This window comes from Choloepus didactylus, chromosome 6, assembly GCF_015220235.1.
Source record: "Choloepus didactylus isolate mChoDid1 chromosome 6, mChoDid1.pri, whole genome shotgun sequence".
Lineage (NCBI taxonomy): Eukaryota > Metazoa > Chordata > Mammalia > Pilosa > Megalonychidae > Choloepus > Choloepus didactylus.
This window is the reverse complement of record NC_051312.1, coordinates 128,042,732-128,061,676: the sequence shown is the minus strand read 5'-3', so window position 1 is coordinate 128,061,676 and position 18,945 is coordinate 128,042,732. Positions and strand designations below refer to the sequence as shown.

Sequence of the window (18,945 nt, the reverse complement as noted above, 5' to 3'; positions counted from 1 at the left end):
ATCAGTGTTCTATTTGCTTCATGAAAAGACCTGGAAAGTTTCCATTCATTTTCAATGCTCTGAAACAATTTATACAGAATTGAGACTATCTGATATTTGAAAATTCAGTAGAATTCCCCTGAAAAATAATCTGTCTGGTACTTTTCTTGAGCAGTAGTTCCTTAATAAGGTTCTCTATTTTGTCTAAAGAAATTGGTCTGTTTAAATTTTCTATCTCTAATGCAGACAGTTTTGGTAATCTGTGTTTTTCTAGGAAGTTATCCATTTCATCAGGGTTTTCAAATATAGTTTTACAGAGGCCTGAAAAGTCTCTCTTAATTTTTTTTAAATTTTTTATTTTAATGGTAACTCCCCATTGTCATTTCTTATTTTGTATATTTGTGCTTTCTCTCCTTTTCTTTTTGATCAAGTTCATTACTGGTTTGTCTATTTTGGTAATTTTTTCAAAAATCCTTAAAAAATAAAAAAAGTTTCTAGAATTATTGATAGTCTGGTCTAAATTCCTCTAAAACCATGAAACCTGGAACCAAACACAATATTTTGGATGAAAACCAGACCCTCAGCTTTCTCATTCAAAATATTCACACTCTTTTCTTCTTCTTCTTTTTTTTTTTTTTTGTTACCGCCTCACATTGTTGACTCACACTTAGCTGTCAACCAAAACTTCTAATTTTTAAAATACGTTCTGATGTAAACCAATCTCTTCCATCTTTGTGCATGTAAAATTCGTTTCCTTGATCCCCGTTTACCTTGAATAAACTTCAACTTCTTAGATTTGGTCTCTCAAAATCTTTCTAGACCCTGTCATTCAATGCATACATTTAATCAAATTGACCATTTCTTGAATCCCTAGTATCTCCCAGGCATTGTGCTAAACCCAGAGCTTACAGGCACATAAATAACTATGATGAAAAGTAATTGCCGCTACTGTGAAAAAACATTAAAAATGTTATCAGTGCACAGAAGAAGCAACACGAAGGAAGGATGGGGGATGATGAACGAAGGGTCAAGAGGGGAGCAGGCAATTTGGCTGGTACTTTAAAGATGTTTGCCAGTTGGAGAAGAGAAGAAGGACATTCTAGGCAGAAGTGATAGAAGGAGGAAGGGCCAAGAAGGCATACAGTATCTTGGAAGACTAGCCAGTTAACAAATTAGTGTGTGGACAGAGCTGTCAGTGGGAGGTGATGATGATGGAGAAAGAGCCTGCACAAGACCCACCAGCAGTTAAAGACCTTGAATGGGAAAGTGTGGAGAGTTTTGAAAGAAGATAGTGAAACTGTTAGATCTGCATATTAGAAAGGTCATTCTGGATACAGAGTAGAATAAAGGGAGAAAGAGAAGCATTTGGAGAAAATAATGAGGAGAGCAGGTAATAATTCACATGAGAAAACATGAGAGCCTAAACTGAAGGAAGAGCAGGGGGAAAAGTTAGAAAGGGACAAATTCCAGAAACAGGTCAGGGTGACTGATAGGATATAGGCAGTGACAAAAGAGAGGGTCCAAAAAGTGATGCCTGAATGACTGGCTGACTGGTGATGCTTTAACAGAGATGGAGAATACATGAAGAGCAAGTGTGGGGGAAAGGCAAATAGTTCAGTTGTGAATGAGAGTCTGAGCTATTTATGGAACATCAGAGTAGAGATGTGCCACAGCCAGTTGGCAAAATACAGGTCTAGAGTACAAGCAATGGGAGTGGGGTGGGAGATACAGGTTTGAGAGTATCTACCTACAAGTGACAGATAGAGCCATAGGTGCAAATGAGATAATAGCTAACACCTACTGAGCATTTCATACATGCCAGATACTATACTAACACGTTATCTCATCTTTTCCTATGTAATTCTCACATCAATCCTGTGAGGAACTATTATTCCCATTTTACAAACAAGGAAACCAAGGTTTAGAGAGGTAACATGTCTTTGGTCATAGGGCTGGTAAGTGGCAGAACAAGGATTTGAACTTAATGCTGACTCCAAATCCTAGGCTCTACCATATCTCAAAAAAGTACAGTGAATTATAAGAAGTTATTTGGCAGGAAAATAAGAGGGAAAAGAGGGCATGGAAGGGAAAGAAGGGAACCAAAATGTACTGAATGGCAACTCATGCATTGAAGGAGGCACTTTATATGCATTCCTCCTTTAATCCTCATACCCAATCATTAAAATAGAGAACGCTTGCTGAAGAGATAAATCAAGTTGTGAGACTGGGATTTGAACCTACTCCTTCTTTCTCCAAAGAAGATATTATTTCTCCTATACCAAAGAAAGCATATGAGGAAAGAAAAGAAAAGAAGACTCAGGACAGAAGCTGGGATATATCAATATTAAAGAGACAAGTTAAGTGAGATGAAAAAAAAATATATTTAGAACAGGAAATCAGAGGGTGTTGGGGATTGAATCATGTCCCCCACAAAAAGCATGTTCAGGTCTCAACCCCTGGTCCTGTGGGTGGGAACCCGTTTGTAAATAGGCCTTTGATGATGTTGAGGTGTGTGAAAACTGAACAAGAGGGGGCCTTACGCCAGTATGGCTGAAGTCCCTATAAGCAAAGGAAATTGAACACATAAGGAAAAGTTACAGGAGCAGTGAGAAGCTGGAAGTCTACGAAACCCAGAAGAGAATGGAGAAGATGCTGCCATGGGCATTGTTATGTGACTGAAAAACCAAGGACCAAGGACTGCTGGCAGCCAGCCCTAGTACACCACAGTCTTCAGGGAGAAAGCATCACCTTGCTGACATCTCAATTTTGGACTTCTCCAAGCCTCAAAACTGTGAGTCAATAAATTCCTGTTGTTAAGACAACTCATTGTATGGTATCTGTTTTAGCAGCCACAAAACTAAACAAAGGGATAGGTGAAGAATTGGGAGAGAGTGTTATATGGGAGTCAAGGGAAGAGAGGGAACTTTAAGAAGGATGGTCAATAAGATCAAATGCTGTCAAGGACTGAAAAAGACCATTTGATTTCATAATTAACAGCCCTTGATGTTAATGTGGTGACCTTTTTGAGGACAGATACTAAAAAGTGGTGGAGTTAAAAGTCGGATATCAATGATATGAAAAGTCCCAAGGAAGTAGGAAAACAGAAGCAGTGAGAGGAGAAAGGGTATTAGCTGGAAACGAAAGTAGGGATAAGGGAAAATGACTTTTTAAGATAAGAGGACATTTGTAGGCTGATAAGGAGTTAGTGGTGCGTGAGAAACAGAAATACAAGACAGAGGGGATAAATATAGTAAGATCCCAGAGTCAACCAGGATGAAGGCCACTTCTTCCTCTGATATTGAGGATGCAACAGTAGGTACCAAGGTGGCTAACTTTGGAGGTAGGGAAGAAGGAAGTTGAGAGAGTTCAAACCTGATTGCCCTACTATTCATTATGAAGTAGGTGGAAGGCCAATTTATCTGTTGATAATGAAAGGGACAGGAAGAATTAAGAAGTCTCCAGGAAAGGGACTGAGGTTTGGAATAGACCCTTGTGCCAGTCTGGATGTTTGTTTTATGTCCCACAAAACACCATGTTCTTTAAGGCAATCTTGTGGGGGCAGACATAGTAGTGTTGATTAGGTTGGAATCTTTGGATTAGGTTCTTTCCATGGAGATGTGACCCACCCAACTGTGGGTAATGCCTTTGATTAGATTCTTAGAGGTGTGGCCCCACCCATTCAGCATGGGTCTTGATTAGTTCACCGGAGCCCTATAAAAGCTCAGACAGAAGGAGCTCAGAGCTGGTGCAGCATGAGAGAGACATTTGGGAGATGGCCATTGAAAGCAGACTTCGTTGCCATTTTGAAATGCAACCTGGGAGCAAGCAGATGCCAGCCATGTGCCTTCCGAGCTAACAGAGGTTTTCCTGACACCATCTGCCTTCCTTTGCTGAAGGTATACTTATGCAGATGCCTTAATTTGGACATTTCCCTGGGCTTCTGAGTGTAAATTTGTAACCAAATAAACCCCCTTTATAAAAGCCGATCCATTTCCAGTATTTTGCTTAACGGCAGCATTAGCAAACAGGAACAACCCTGTAAGAAGCTGGAAAGAACAGTGACTAGTAAAGATTTCCTGGCAGCAACGAGGACCCAGATAGGACTGGAAATCATAATTTTGTAAATGAATCAATCAGCAAGGTTATGCAGTTTACTCTAGAAGTACTCAGCAGGCCTGGACCATGGGCAGAGAAAACCAAGAATGGGTTCATGTAGGGCTGACTGGAAACGGTCAGAGGAGAGGCAGAGATGACCAGGGCAAAGGAAGTGAGGATGTTAGTGAAGTGATTAATTTTGGATTCTGGGCCAGAGAGAAGAAATGAAATTAAAAGAACCAATAAACTGAGAGAATAGAGAATAAGGAGAAGAGAACTTGATAAAATTGAAAAAATAAGTTTAGTGGGAATTTAAGACTGTGAAAAAAGGGGTTTAGAGCAGAAAGTAGAGTTTGGGGGTTCAGGATTTCAGGAGGTAAGGCAATGCTGTGGGATAAGTCCCACGGTGTGGACTGTTGAAATGGCACAGAGGGCAACAATCATTACAGATTCATGTAATTGAAAAAAAAAACAACAAAAAAAAAAAACAGCTGATAAGCATGCCTCCACTTAAATCATTAATAAAAAAATTTTTAATTGGAGAAAGGCTTTGAAATGTCACACTATGTGTAAATGTCAACATGAATGTTAGTTGGCAACTAACAAAGCAATCAGAGCTTCGCACTCTAGTGGGGCTACCCTTACCCACAGGGTAAGGGTTACACTCACTTTAGGTATCTGTCTCTCCCTGCATGTCTAATCTGGGCACCAACGAGGAAACTGAGTCTGAGCTTGTTACCTGCTTGACTTGAAGATATCTGCACCTCTCGCCCAAGGAGCAGGCAAGACTATTCCTGCTATAAACACCTTCTGCTGGCTCTGAAAAAACAGATTTGAAGGCCAGAATATACACTTATGAGGACCAGCCACACCACCCACTTTCCCACAAAGATGTTTATTTTAAAAGATGCCTGTGGTGCAAGCCTAGGCCATGAATAGCTCTGCTGTTTGGTTTTAACAATTTTCTAGAGCTTCTACTTCTGCAGTAGATGAAACACCAAATGCTAATGCATGAGGTCATTACTCGCTGGGGGTTAGACTAGTAGTTTTCTTTTCCTTTGCTTCATAATCCTGTTTTTAAATTATAACTTGTGTTAAAGTCATATATGTAAAATAGGAAAAAACAGAGCTTCTTTGGTTAGAGCCAGAGTGGGTGATTCATCCTCTTTTTCTCCACCTCCAAGTCCCCCCCCACCCCACCCTCCACCATCCAAAGTAACTTTTTAAGGGCCTCTTGCAGTAGTTGGGAAAAAAAGTCCATACTGTATTTTGTTGCCTCCTAACACTATCATTTTATAATTCTATTATTCAGCAAAGACAAGATGCAATAGGTGCAGCAAAAATAAAATATCTGGAATATGAAAAAATACCATGAACATGGCCCCAGTTCTTGGCCTCTTTCCAGCAACAGCCGGAAAGGCACGATGGGACCTGTGACCAGGTCAGTATATTACAACTCTTAGCCGAGATTATAGGTCAAATCTGTGGAATTTGTTTGAACTGGCTTTAGGAACAGAATCAGTCTCTCTCTAGTGGACAAAATTGGAAGATACAAAGCTCAAATATTGCCATAGGGAGGTTGCCTACCTGATAGGGAAAAGCTATTTGTGGTGAAAGGGAACAAAACCACCCAGAAAAAGCAGCAGCCATAAGAGGAAGAGAGCAGAGGGAGGAGGGATCCTGTCAGTGTGTGAGTTCTCAGTTCTCATTGTCCCTGAGACTCTGCTGCATCCCTGCCCTCTCCATGGTTTGGTTTTTCAACCTTTCCTTGGATTCCAAGAGTCAATAAATACCACTTTCTATCTCTCTAGTTCAAGTTGGGTTCTTGTCAATTGCAACAAAGCTAATGAAAAAAAGCAAGACAGTTGGTGCATACAATGTCAGTGGCAGCAGAGAACTAATTTCAGCCCAGAGTTCCAGCTAATGTGTTCTGGAAGGATGCCAGTGTAATCCAGCAGTCTGGAACAGCTGAGGGCTTTTATGCCAACCCTCTGAGTCAGGCTGTAGGAGATGGAAGAGGAGACACAGCAATCAAGACAGTCAAAGCTGTCTGAGGGTTTGGTGTGATAGAGTCTGGGGCTCTCTCAAGTTGTCACAGCAGTGGTGGTACCAAGAAGTGGCACTGTGGCGAGGCCTTGGTAACCTCTCATGCACTCCAAATAGCTCTACGATCTGAGTTAAAGCTCTTCCAGTATAGACAATTCAGTCCACATTCTTCATTTGGGCAGGAAATCTTGACCTTGAAAACATTCTTGCCCCCAAATTTAACTTTCTGTTTTTCTTTGGGACCTGCCCTTCCTTCCAAACAAAGTGTGTAAACCCAGCCTTGCTGTCTGCATCCTCCAACCTTCAAGGTCAAAGAGAATTACTGCAGGGCACTTGTTTGGTTAGAGCTGCAAAAGCACTGACTGGGCTTCACCAGGGAAGTCTGTGGACCTGTTTCCAGTGGAGAAACATCCAAGAAGCCTGCTTCATGGGTCCCCGCTGGCCAAGAAGAAAAGCAGCAGGAGTTTTGTGGTGTGCCAGAGAGACAGTTCAGGAGGAGACATGAAAGGCTCCGGAAGGAAATCAGTTTTACAATGAAACCAGATACCTGTTTAGAACTCTGAGACCCTCCAGCAGCAGAAGATGGGGAGATGGGGGAAGGGGGAAGAGGAAGATTTGCTGAGGGATTGAAAGGAAGGCGGGAGGTTTAGGAACCTTGAGTTATTATTGGCCTAAATTCTGCCAGGAAAAAAAGAACACAATATTGTATTTCTTTTCTGTTAACTCTTTCAGGCCTTTACTCAACCAGAAAAGGTTATTTGTTTATTGAAACTGATAGCTAATTAGGTAAAAAAAATTTCAGTAGCAAAAATATCACTACATTTCTTCTTCTCTGTGTGGACAGGGAACCTCAGGTAATTATTCAGCTCAGTGGTCAAAGGATGGCATATCAGAAAGTAAAAAAGCAAAAGACTTCTGAAAGATAAGCAAGATATTGTCTCCTAACCTTATTTTTCCATTTCCTTTGGTGATGAGTCCCCTTCTGTTACTTCACGAGTACATTACAAAGTAAGTGCTCAATAAATGCATGTGAATGAACGGATGAATGAATGAATGAGGTATCACTACATAGTCTATGAGTATCCCTTATCCTAGAGCATGGAGTTTACCCTGAGGTCCTTCAGAATTGGTTCCCTGCCCCTAACCACATATGGCTACTGAAGGGTATGTCCATGATCTCTTAAATAGGGCCTGATTTGGGGGATAAGAAACAAGGAAATGCATTCAGGAAAGTGTCAGTTTGAGTCTTTGGTCTTTATGGCCTAAACAGTCCAGTCATGGCAGGCGAAGCATTTCTAGTGCTCCCCAGACTCTCAGAGCTGCCCCGAGGAGTGGCACCTGGCAAACAGTGCCCTATCACTGCTTCACATGCCTGGCCAGCCCATCACTCACCACGAAGAACATACAGCTACCGACAGCGTGCTGCCAGGGAGCATCTGTTTTCCTGGCATAGACTCCTGTGGGAACAAAGCCAGTGAGCCTGGGTGGAGAGAGGAGAAATCAGTTCAGGACAGAAAAAAAGAAGGCTGGGGAGTGTGGTGCTTTGTTACATTAAAGACTTAATAGGCCTTTAATTTCTACAGCAAAGCACAGAGGAATCCTTTGTGGAAATGTCTGGGAGCCTCAAGTTGGCCTGATGTTGCATATCCTTCTCCATGGAAGGCATGGGGCATAAGGAGAGAGATGTTCACTGCAGCTGCTACTCCTGCCCTCCTCTTCCTCACTCATTCTCTGTTCCCCTGATGAGGATGAAACCAGACAAAAGCTCTTCTGAATTTTCTCAAGGACTGCCAAGCAGATGAATCTTAATGTGGGATTTAAATTGCTTTTCTACTTGGTTACAAACTGGCAGGGAAAGTCTTCCAGGTAGTATGTTTAAAAGGCTAAGGCTCAGACAACTGATCTCCTGTCGAACAACATTTTAATAAATCATTCCTACAACTTGCAGCCCCTCAGGCCATTCACACCACAGCTCAGGTATGGGCTCACTTGTGCTCACAAGCAAGATTTCTAAATCACAATGTTCCCAAGTTTGATACTCTGAACATTTCCCTTCTTTATCTTCATAGGCCTGTGAGCTCCATTAGAGCACTGATTCAATGTTATCTGACTTCTATTTCCAGATCTTGGCACAGTGCCTGGTAAACAGGGCAATTCAGTAGATGCGAAGTGAATGAGTGCTTGCATGCATGTTTAACTGACTAGCAGGAAAAAAAATACTGGCCCCAATGAGTAGATGGGTTAATAAATATTTGATGCTTTTCATGATTATCATTAATTAGAAGGTATCTCTTTGATCTCCTATAAACCCTCCCTCTTTTATGGTATTTATCACATTAAGCACGCTAATATGGTCTTTTGAGTACACCCTGTCTCTCCCTGAAAGCTCTTTGGCAGCAGGGACCAGATATTTTTCAATTATTTTATCCCTCCTCTCACACAATAAATGACTGAATACCTGAAAGAATGAATGAATGCTTGCTGGCCAATCCATATTATAGTCTTGGGTTTACCAAAACCTTCCAACACAAGTGCCAGAGTCTTTTTTTAATGAAAGTTCAGCCCCCAGAGAAACACTTGTATTAACCAAAGACAACATTCATATGACAACACCAATACCAGGTGGCAGAGAAAACAAATATATAAGAGCTTTGAGGCAGATACAGAGTGAAAAAGTTGTGAACTGTAGAAAGCCTAGCCAGACCCAGAATATAGAAGACAGGAGATGACAGTCCAGGTCCAACTACAGAATATGGCAGAAGCCAAAACTTGTGGATAACTCACAGTGCGAATTAAACATGTCAATAAAAGGGACTGCATTGACAGCACTGACATGGATCAATTCTGTGAGTAATTTACCAGGTAGGTTGAGTTTGGGGCTCCATTCAGGAAATGAAGAAGAAATCTGTCATGCATAGTTATGCATAGTGGCAAATGGATTGAGAACAGAGGCCAAGTGTGGGTAGAGGGAAACCTCGATTCAGGGTTCTTCCTGCTGCAGAGTTTCCTTATAATTAGCCAATTAGGGTCAGAGCCCCATTTCCTATGGCAACAGAGAATGAGGTCACATCCCTAACCACACAGACCTATACAGTACCCGGGTGATAAAGAATAGCTTCAGATATGCTAGGATTATCCCCAGATGAATGGATACATGTGTGGTATTCTTACCGTCAGTAGGAAGAGTTTGTCAGAGGAAGTGTATTCTGACCCCAGTTTTTAAGTCCCTATTTACATCTTTATCACATGAGTCTTAACAAAACAGATTGAATATTACTGGATCTATTAAGCAACCCTAGAGGCTGGAATAGTTCAAACAGGGCCCCTTCAAATCTGAAATAACCAATCATACCATTATGTAGTAGCACTAAGTGTGATCTTATGCAAAAAGAATTATTTAATATAATTTATTATGTATGTGAAGGAATTATTTAAATTGTAAAGGATCATTCAAATGTAACTTATTATTACTATTATTTAAATGATGCCAATTTCTCAGAGCAACCAAAAATATTTATTGGCTATCGAAGTTCAATAGAAGGAAAGAGAAGTATAGCTTGTGGAGAGAAGTTTACAGGATGGGTAGAAAATCAAATGTCAGAGAGGGAAAATAGGCATTATTCTAGAGATATATTAATATAAAGTTGTATATCTGTTGATTTTATGAAGACTCCCTCACCACCACAAAAAGAAAAACTCTCCCTCTCCCATTTTCCCTTATGTTTTATAAGAATTGGAGATCCAGGATATTTATGGAAACACCAAAGCAAAACAAAGACAGTCAAGCCTCATGGTTTACCTGGTTGTTCAGCTGACAGGTTTGAAAGTGAAAATGAGCAGAAGACAAAGACCAGGACTGACTCTCTGCTGGTTTCCTCCTACTCATCAGACAGAGGGACCTGAGCCTGGGGGCTAGGTAATAGAAGGGGAGGCCATAAAAGGACCAAAGAAGCTTCTTCCACAACTGGTAGATGAGTCAGCACTATGAGGCAAAGGACAAGGGGAGGTCAAAGGCAGAGAATGAGAACAGAGGAACCAGGAATACTGGAAGCACTCAAAGAGGTGGCTTCCTAGCTCTTCTGTATTACAACTTTTAGACTGCACTCTTTGTTAACAATCCCTTTGTAGGTGTTCAGACAGGAAAGATGCAAAGGATAAGGAGCCCTGCAGTGTAGACAGGAGGTAAGCTTTGCCCTTCAATGCAGGTTGTGATGCCCCTCAGCCAAAGGAAAATTCTGACTCAGTTGTTTCTGTAGGGACAGCACTTCTGCAAAACGTTTTCCTCTGTGTCAGGAACAAGGCCAGGGCACACAGGTTGGGACTGGGGTAGGTTCTGAGGCAGATCAGGCTGCAGAGTTTCTTAATTAGAAACAGGAATTAAGGAAAAGCCTGTATAACACTGCTGTAGAAAGAAAATCGTATACACAAATTCCTAAGAGTGGTTACCTCTGGCTGGGACTGGAGGGGTGACCAAGGGCACTTTGGTCTTGCTTGTAATGTCAGTAATTAAGAAGATAATGCATCCATGTGTTACCTGTGTGATTAAGAATACTTAAATTTAAGAAAGAGAGACATGCAGGGATGGGAAGGAGAGGCAGAAAGAAAAGGAGAGGGAGAGGGAGAGGGAGAGAGAGAGGGAAAGGGAGAGAGAGAGAGAGAGAGAGAGAGAGAGAGAGAGAGAGAGAGAGAGGGAGAGGGAGAGAGAGAGAAAGGAGGAAACAACTAACGCCTAGACCTCCTTGTAGGAGTGTTCCTGGATGCTGGGATGAAGCAAACCAAGGGGATGGGGCTCAGAAGCAATGGAAGCAAACTGCAGCAAATCGCAGCACATCAGAGCAAGTCGCAAGGGGGAAGCGTCACAAGAATTTCCTGGGTCACAAGAGAAGGAAATGGAATAAACAATGGAATTTTGAGAGAAGACAAGTCTCTTTTCCTTATGAAGGGAAAATGACCCCCAGGCAAGACCCTAGCCCATACTGCCTGTCCAATCCAGTTCCCCATTCTCACACAGAAACGAGCAAACCCTGGCTCCACTGGACTGGGCCCAGGAACCCAGGCCCCCTCTCTTCTTCATAACTCCTCTCTGCCAACCACATCCTTGGTTGTGGAGAATCTAAAGCCCAGGATTTAGGAAGAGATACAATCGTGGTGAGGGCACGTCAAATGGGCCACCTACACCCTCTGCCTTTTCTCAAACTTTCTACCAATGCAAGGCCACCAAGCCCCTCCCTTGGCTCACTAGCTGCCAACCCGGTTAGCTCCTGAAATACCTTGAGAAGTTTCTCGAAGGATTTCCTTGGGGAAAATCCCCAGGGAGAGCGGGAGACCACTTTTGGGAAGAGATGACTTCTGAATTTGTGATCCTACCCTCTGGGCTCAAGAAAGCTACCAGGGAAGGTCATCTTCCAGTTTAGCTGGAGGCAGGCAACCCTTTTGATTTCTTCCTGTTCACCCGGGTCCACCGTATCCGCCACCTCAGCCCCCGTAGGGGCTGTGCGGGCGATTCTTCTAGGGTCCCGGTAAGGACGGGGGTGGAGAAGGACCCCTTCCAGAGATTGGGCGGGAGGCGCTGGGGGAGGGAAGCTGAGGAGTGAGAAGAGGAAGACAGTTACCTCATTGAAGCCCTCCTGCAGAACGTCCATTAAGTTCCCCCGGGTCAGGCAGGCTAGCATTGTTCCTGCCGGGGAGCTCCCTGGACGGGGTCTCCAGGCCAAACGGCCGCCGCCGCCTCCAGCTCCCTCTGCACACAAAGACTCTCGGCTCAGCTCTTCGGGATCTCTCCTGAGTCCCGCATGCCACTTACTGGAAACCCAGACTAGAGCCAAAGTAGCGGCTTCCACTGGGCATGCTCGCAACCGGGCCTCTGCAGGAGGGGCTCCGGCGCTGTAGCAGTTCCTATAGAAACAGCTGGGCGCGCACAGGATGGAGGGGCGCGGGCGGGTTACCCCCTGTTTGGCTTGCGTAAGGGAGAGCACACGGGCGCGCGGGCGGGCTGGCAGGCGCGCCGGCGTGTGCGCGCGCTACACACACACACACACACACACACACACACACACACACACACGAGGGTGGAGGGGCATGCGTTCGTGCTCTACAGACGCGCGCGCGCACACACACACACACACACACACACACACACACACACACGAGGGTGGAGGGGCATGCGTTCGTGCTCTACAGACGCACACACACCAGGCTTGGAAGCGGGCTTGCCGGCATGTGTGCGCGCGCTGCGTGCATACACACACGCAAACACACTTTCGCATACAGACGGGTGTGTCGGTGTGTGCATGCGCTTGCAATCCGTGTCGGCGTGTGCATGCGCTTGCAATCACACACATGCGCGCGCGCGCGCGCACACGCACACACACACACTCTAGGCTTGCAGGAATGCGGGCTTGAGCCTGCGCTACACAGACACACTCATACTCGGCTGATTTAAGGCCCCAGGCAACCCACTGGTAAGTGGGTGGGAAAATAATAAGAATATTTTTCCAGGCTAGCTGAAAATAGCAACCTTTTTCCAATGGGGCCTGGACAGTAGGGTTAGTCTAAAGAAAAGGAAGCACAAGGAAGAGAAACAAAAAGTCAGAGAAAGAAGAACCATCAACATGGAGAATTTTTATAAAAGGATAGAAAGAGAGAACTTTAGTTATTGATGGTCCTGGAACATGTTTACTAGAACAGTGCTTAGCAAATCCTGCAGGATCACAACAGAAGCCTCAAGGGCAAACCACAGGTGCCCAAGGCTTTACCAAAAAAAATCTTTTTCTTTCTTTTTAAAATTACCACTAAAATGTAAAACCCATATTTTAATGGTTTTTAAATAAGTTTTAATCAAAACAAAAAGTCCAAAAAATGTCGTGGCACTTTTGAGTTAACTTAAAAGCATTCTCAAGTGAAACAGATATTCCCCTTTGTTTCTAGTTATTCAATCACAACCTTGATTATTTATTTGCTCTAGTACATAATCTTGTTTCTGTAGGAAAAGCAAAAGCTGAAAGAACACTAATAATGCATTACTCCTCGTGATCCCATATGGAGGGGAAGAGTTTTCAGGGTATTAAGGCTCAGAGACAGTCAGGGCCTTGCCCAAGGACACAGCTGGTCAGTGACAGAGGCAGCTGAGGAGCTAGTACTCAACACTCATGACTTTTCAGAAGGCCTAGATTCCATCCCCATTAGCATCTTAGCAGGGAAAATCTATAATGGCTCATACTCAACCCAGTGTCCTCCTCCCATGGTCACTGGAGAAAAAGAAATACCTTACCCTAAGTAACCAGATCAGCAAGATCTTGTCTGAATATCTAAAGCTGTTAAACGCAAAGATGTTACTGGGAAAAGACACATCTCCCTCTGACCACAACAGGCAGGAAGCTGATGGCCAGAACATGTATTGAGTAACAGCTGCTGGTTGGATGTGTGGGTTCAATTCTGGTCAAGGCTGGGGAATAGCTATAATAGCAAAATCAAACTGAGCCGGAGCAGCCCATGAGTCAGAAGACCTCTGTCCTTCATAATCTAATCAAGTTGGGGAGTTTAGTTGCCAAGACCTCCCCTGGCCCTACCACAGTTCATGTGTAGGCAGTTAATGCAACAAGCCCTTTTTAAAGAGAAGCCTGAAACTTCCAACAGCATAAAATTGCATTATAACACATCTAAATGCAGAGTGATACAAAATCAAAGCACCCAGTTGGTGGATCCCTGGATGGAGGATCCCTACTGGTTGACAGACCATCATGCTTTGGACACAGAGCAGAAAATACTGAGACAGTAGAGGGAGGTCCTGCTGACAGTTACTTATGCCAAAACAAGTCATCTGTCAAAGTATGACCTGTGAGCTCAATGTACCTGTGAAAAGTCTCATCCAATCACTGAATTTTAAAGCTAGCACTCCCTGAAATCTACCATTTGGTTCAACTCCCACATTTCTCAGATGAAGGGACCAAGGCTAGGAAAGGTGCTCACAGTCACTCAGCAATTCCCTAGAGGAGCTAAGATCAGAACCAAAGGTTTCTGAGACCTGGCCCTGTGCTCTTTGCTCTGTACCTCCCAGCATGCTGGAGGACTTAGCAAGAATTGTGGTGAACTGATAAAAGAGATTTATTATAGGGCATATGGTCCAAGACTGGACTATTCCCTGCAATTCTGCAATTTTACCAAATATTCTAGAGCAGTGCTGTCCCATGGAACCTTCTGTAGTGATGGAAATGTTCTGTATCTGTGCTGTCCCATATGGTGGCCAAGACATTATCACTTGAACCGCAACTAATGTAACTGTGGGAACTAACTTTTTAATGGTATTTAATTTTATTTGATTTAAATACAAATACTACAATTTCAAAATATTCTACCCCATTGTCCCCATGAAACTACTGAAATATTCCAAAAATTATTTTCACATATAGTCTCCCCCTTACACTTGGAAAAAGCACAAAATTCCTGTCACAAGTTTTTGCTTTAAAAGATATGTTCATCATATTTATTGTGCTCTGGCTTAGAAAGTGGGCCAGGTGAAGACATGAGCTTTAAAAGTCCTAAGCAGCCCTAACATTTTCTATTCTTTCCATCTTCCTCCTCCCACCCTGTTGTGATATCAACATAAGAGCTGGGAGAGTAAGTGGGTTAGCTAAAGGAACTAGGAAAAAGTAGAACAATGATTAGCATCCTGTAATCCCTATACATGGGAAAACTGTAAGCCCAAGGGGTAGCGGGAACCACTTCCAGGGCTGCAGGCCTGTCATTCTCTCTGCTTGGGAGGAGAGGCAAAGAAACATAGCAAGCCTCTTTCTGCACTGCCTCTGCCACACTGATTTCAGAACTTACACTGGGCTTCCTCAGTCCTACATTATTTTGGCAGTAATAGCAGACACTTCCCTCACAAACTAAAACTAAAAGCAACTCAAATACCTATATACAACAGTAACAATAGCAAAATTGAACTTTTTACTACATGCCAAGCCCTGTACTGAACACTTATATACATTAGGTTACTTCATGGTCCCAAGTACTATGAACAGTGGGTTTTGTTTTTTTTTTAACATTTTTTATTGTGACATATAACATATATGCAGAAAAGTGATAATTTTCAACCTAGAGTTTAACTAATAGTTAAAGAGCAAATGTCAAAGTATGGTATGGGTTACAGTTCCACAGTTTTAGGTATTTCCTTCTCACTGTTCTAATACACTAGAAACTAAACTATAAAGTAAAACTTTTATAGAGTCTTAGATAGAGTCCTGGGTTTTCTTTAGGGTTTTCAGGAATACTGTTGGTTGGAGCTTGGCATACCATGGCAATTTGCAATATCTGGTGGAAGCTTGCATAAGAGTAACCTCCAGAATGACCTCTTGATTCTATTTGAAATCTCTTAGCCACTGAAACCTTATTTTGTTACATTTCTTTCCCACTTTTGGTCAAGAAGGCATTGGCAATACCACGATGCCAGGGTCAGACTCATCCCTGGGAGTCAGGTCCCACATTGCCAGTCCTGATTTTACATATGAAGAAAGAGAGATTTGGAGGTTATTTTGCCTCAGACCTTATAGCTACTAAATAGTGAAACCACATTAAAATCCAGGTCTAATTTAAAGTCCAAGTTCTTAACCATTATGCAATACTACTCTTATACAATGCTTGTAACTCAGAAGGTACTCAGTAAATGTTTTTAATTGAATGAATGAATGATTGTGCCAGTGGAGGAAACATTAGCTGCACTTACCACTTCTGTCAATAAGGATAATAACATGCTAGCCTAACTAAGACTTTGTGCCTTTTTGTGTCTATCTGATATTTTTCTTTTGGGAGCAATGAAATAAAAAATTGAATGTGATGATAGTGTGAGACATTGATTTTATACTTTGGATGGAATATGTAGTATGTGAATACATCTCAATAAAATCTCTGCAGATTAAAAAAAAAAACAAATGGGACACATGCTGTGGAGCATGAGTCTACTTGATTTGTGGCTTTGAAAATTAAGTTAATATTACTTATGGGGTTTGGAAGCAAAGGCCCAGTGCTGTAGCTAATTGAGAGTAGAGAAGGGTTATATGCTGAAATTGGGAAAATATATGTTACAGAATGGCTGAGTAAAGACATCCAGGTATGTAATTAAATTACCTTAAAAAAACACATTCCCAACAACCTCTTGTATAAATGATCAAACAATTGGAATGTGTTGGTTTTATTAACTTGTCTTCTGCCATTAGCTCCAACAAGCTGGGCACTAAGTTGAACTTCATTGTTGACTGGCTATAGTAAACATTAAAACTTTATGAGGTGTCTTATAACAATGATATATTAGAAGAAAATTTTGTAGTAGTTCTCTGATATTTAAAAACAATTTAAAATGTAAACACCAGGTTTTGATAAGCTACACAGATGTCTTCTAAATTCTTTATAGTCATACAGGTGTATTTTTACTTTTCTGACAATTTTCATTTAAATCTAGGAAGGAATTTTATTTTCATAGGAGTTAGGGACCAAGAAGTTCTACTTATGAGAGATTAAATGCTGAAGACATGGGAGGGAATAAAACATGGCAACCTTACCACCAGCTATCATTCCAGCAGAAATCCATTTTCAAAGCAGCTCAGAAAATTGCAGGATAATAAACTAAGAAATTATTTATTTCTTGGAGTTAGGATATGCACATATAAGTGATAAAATGGATGACATGTATAGATATTTTTATTGGACAATCAAACATTCCAGTCTGCTTGATGCAATTTATTAGAATAACTACTAAATATTTTTTAAATTGAAGAGTGATACTGTCTGCTAATAATAAAGACTATTTTCATTACCACTGGGGGAAAAAATGTCATTTGGTGAAGATACTGACTGTGACTCCTCCATGGATAGAGCTAAGATGTGTGCAATTCACACCTATGTCAAATTTAGCACATCTGTTATCGGCATTAATGACTATGAAGAACCAGCATGGCAGTTTGAATAAAGAAACAATTAAAACTGTCAATGAAATAGTTTAGATGCCCCTCTGAGATAATCTCTTAATCTTTCTTCTTCTTTTTTTAAAAATTTAGCTGAGTTCCTTGACAGTAACATATATTTAAAATTTCTATTGCATTTCCCATCAGAGACATCAGCCTAGATATACAAAAAGGGCTCATGTCTTCTGGCAAAGGTCCCAAACACGTTCTGGCTCCTAAGCTGCTCTCTTTGTCTCCAGGCTTTTCCACCTGTCAGTCTACACCCATCTTAATCTTCCTTAGACACTGCATTCATCTTGCAGCTCACGTGCTCGAATGTCTTCAAACACTCCCTTTTCCTAGTATGCCCAGCTCTTAAGGCCTTCCCACAAACTGCTTCTGCTCAGGTTAGGAGGCTTCTCACTGCCTCGGATTTACAAGGCTCATTTTCACTTCCATGCTTTCATGACTCCCTCTGCCTAGAATGTCCCACCTTCTACCCTTCTGCTACCCAGATCTTCACTAGGCCTAGGTCAAGTAGCACTTCTACCAGGGAACTCCCCTGACCACTCTTGATCTTGATGTGTTCTTGATCTGTCTGGAACACTCATCCCTCGGGATGTTCATTCCTGCTTCTCCTTCCAGGTTCTGCTAAAATGTCAGTTTATCCATTTGGCTTTCTCTGACCTGTTGTATATTGAATTATGTACCCTGGGAAAACATGTCCTTAATCTTAATCCATTCCTGCAGGTGTGAACTCATTGTAAATAGGATTTTTGAAGATGTTAATTTTAGTTAAGATGTGGCCAAATTGAATCAGATTGGGCTTTAATCTGGATTACTGGGGTCCTTTATAAGCAGAATGAAAATTCAGACATAGAGGGAGAAAGCCATAGGGAGGAGTAGAAGCTGGAGGTCAAAGGAACCCAGAAGAAAAGGAGAGGACATCACCATGTGACAGAAAAGCCAAGGGACCCCAAGAACTGCTGGCCAGCGAGAAGATACCAACTCTGGGACGAAGCAAGCCTTCTAGTCTCTGAAACTGTGAGTTAATAAATTCCCATTGTTTAAGCCAACCTGTTATATGGTATTGGTTTTAGCAGCAGAAAAACCAACACAGACTACTGTTTGAAATGGCAACACCTATCACCCCAAAACTCTCCCTCCCCTTTGCCCCTTTGCATAATTTATTTTTATGTGTCTTCATAGCATTCATCAACATCTTGTATATTCTATATTTTTACTTGTTTATTTATTTATTGTCAGCCTCCCACTTCCCAGAATATAAGCTCCATGGGGACAGGGAATTTTCTATGTTTTTTTTTTTGCTGGTTTATCCCTAGCACCAAGAATAGTTCCTGGCACAGAGTAGATGCTAAAGACGTATTGGTTGAATGAATAAATGAATCTTTCTGTCTTTAAAATTCAAAGATCATAACATGCTATATAATATATCATTTAGCATTTAATCATCGTTAATTTAGGAACGTGAATCTTCACCTCTTTTACTATATTCCCAAGCCAAATGAACATATATTTGTACTAAATATTTGATATCCTTCTTTACTTTCCTCTCCCTCATCCATGCATTCATTAAACATTCATTAAATATATGTTGAGCACTTATTACATGCCATTATATGCCAGATCCTATTCTTTCAGTAAAAACTTTAAGAACAGACAATTACATAAAAACACAAATACACACATACACAGGCAAGAAAAAAGACTAGAAGAAAGAATAGTAAAAGAAAGACTGGCAAAACTGAGAATCCAATATTACTGTGTGGAGACAGAGTATACAGTGTGAGGGTGACAGACTGAGTGGGTAGGGAAAAGAAAAAAGAATAGCGAGAGACTAGAGTAGGAGGTCGGCAAAATAATCACCAGA

At 41.8% G+C, this 18,945-nt stretch overlaps 1 protein-coding gene across 2 annotated transcripts in view; it reads right to left on the bottom strand.

Moving 5' to 3' along the window:
- The window catches only part of DIXDC1 (DIX domain containing 1), a 77,082-nt gene that overhangs the window by 55,630 nt on the left and 2,507 nt on the right, over positions 1-18,945 (bottom strand). Inside the window, exon 1 of one of the 2 annotated variants that reach the window (XM_037841412.1) lies at positions 11,733-15,280. The exons of the other annotated variant lie outside the window; for it this stretch is intronic. Within the exon in view, the coding sequence (XP_037697340.1) occupies positions 11,733-11,792 (60 nt within the window). The 5' untranslated portion in view covers positions 11,793-15,280. Of the gene's footprint in view, positions 1-11,732; positions 15,281-18,945 lie in introns of those variants that run through there. 2 annotated transcript variants of the gene reach the window in all.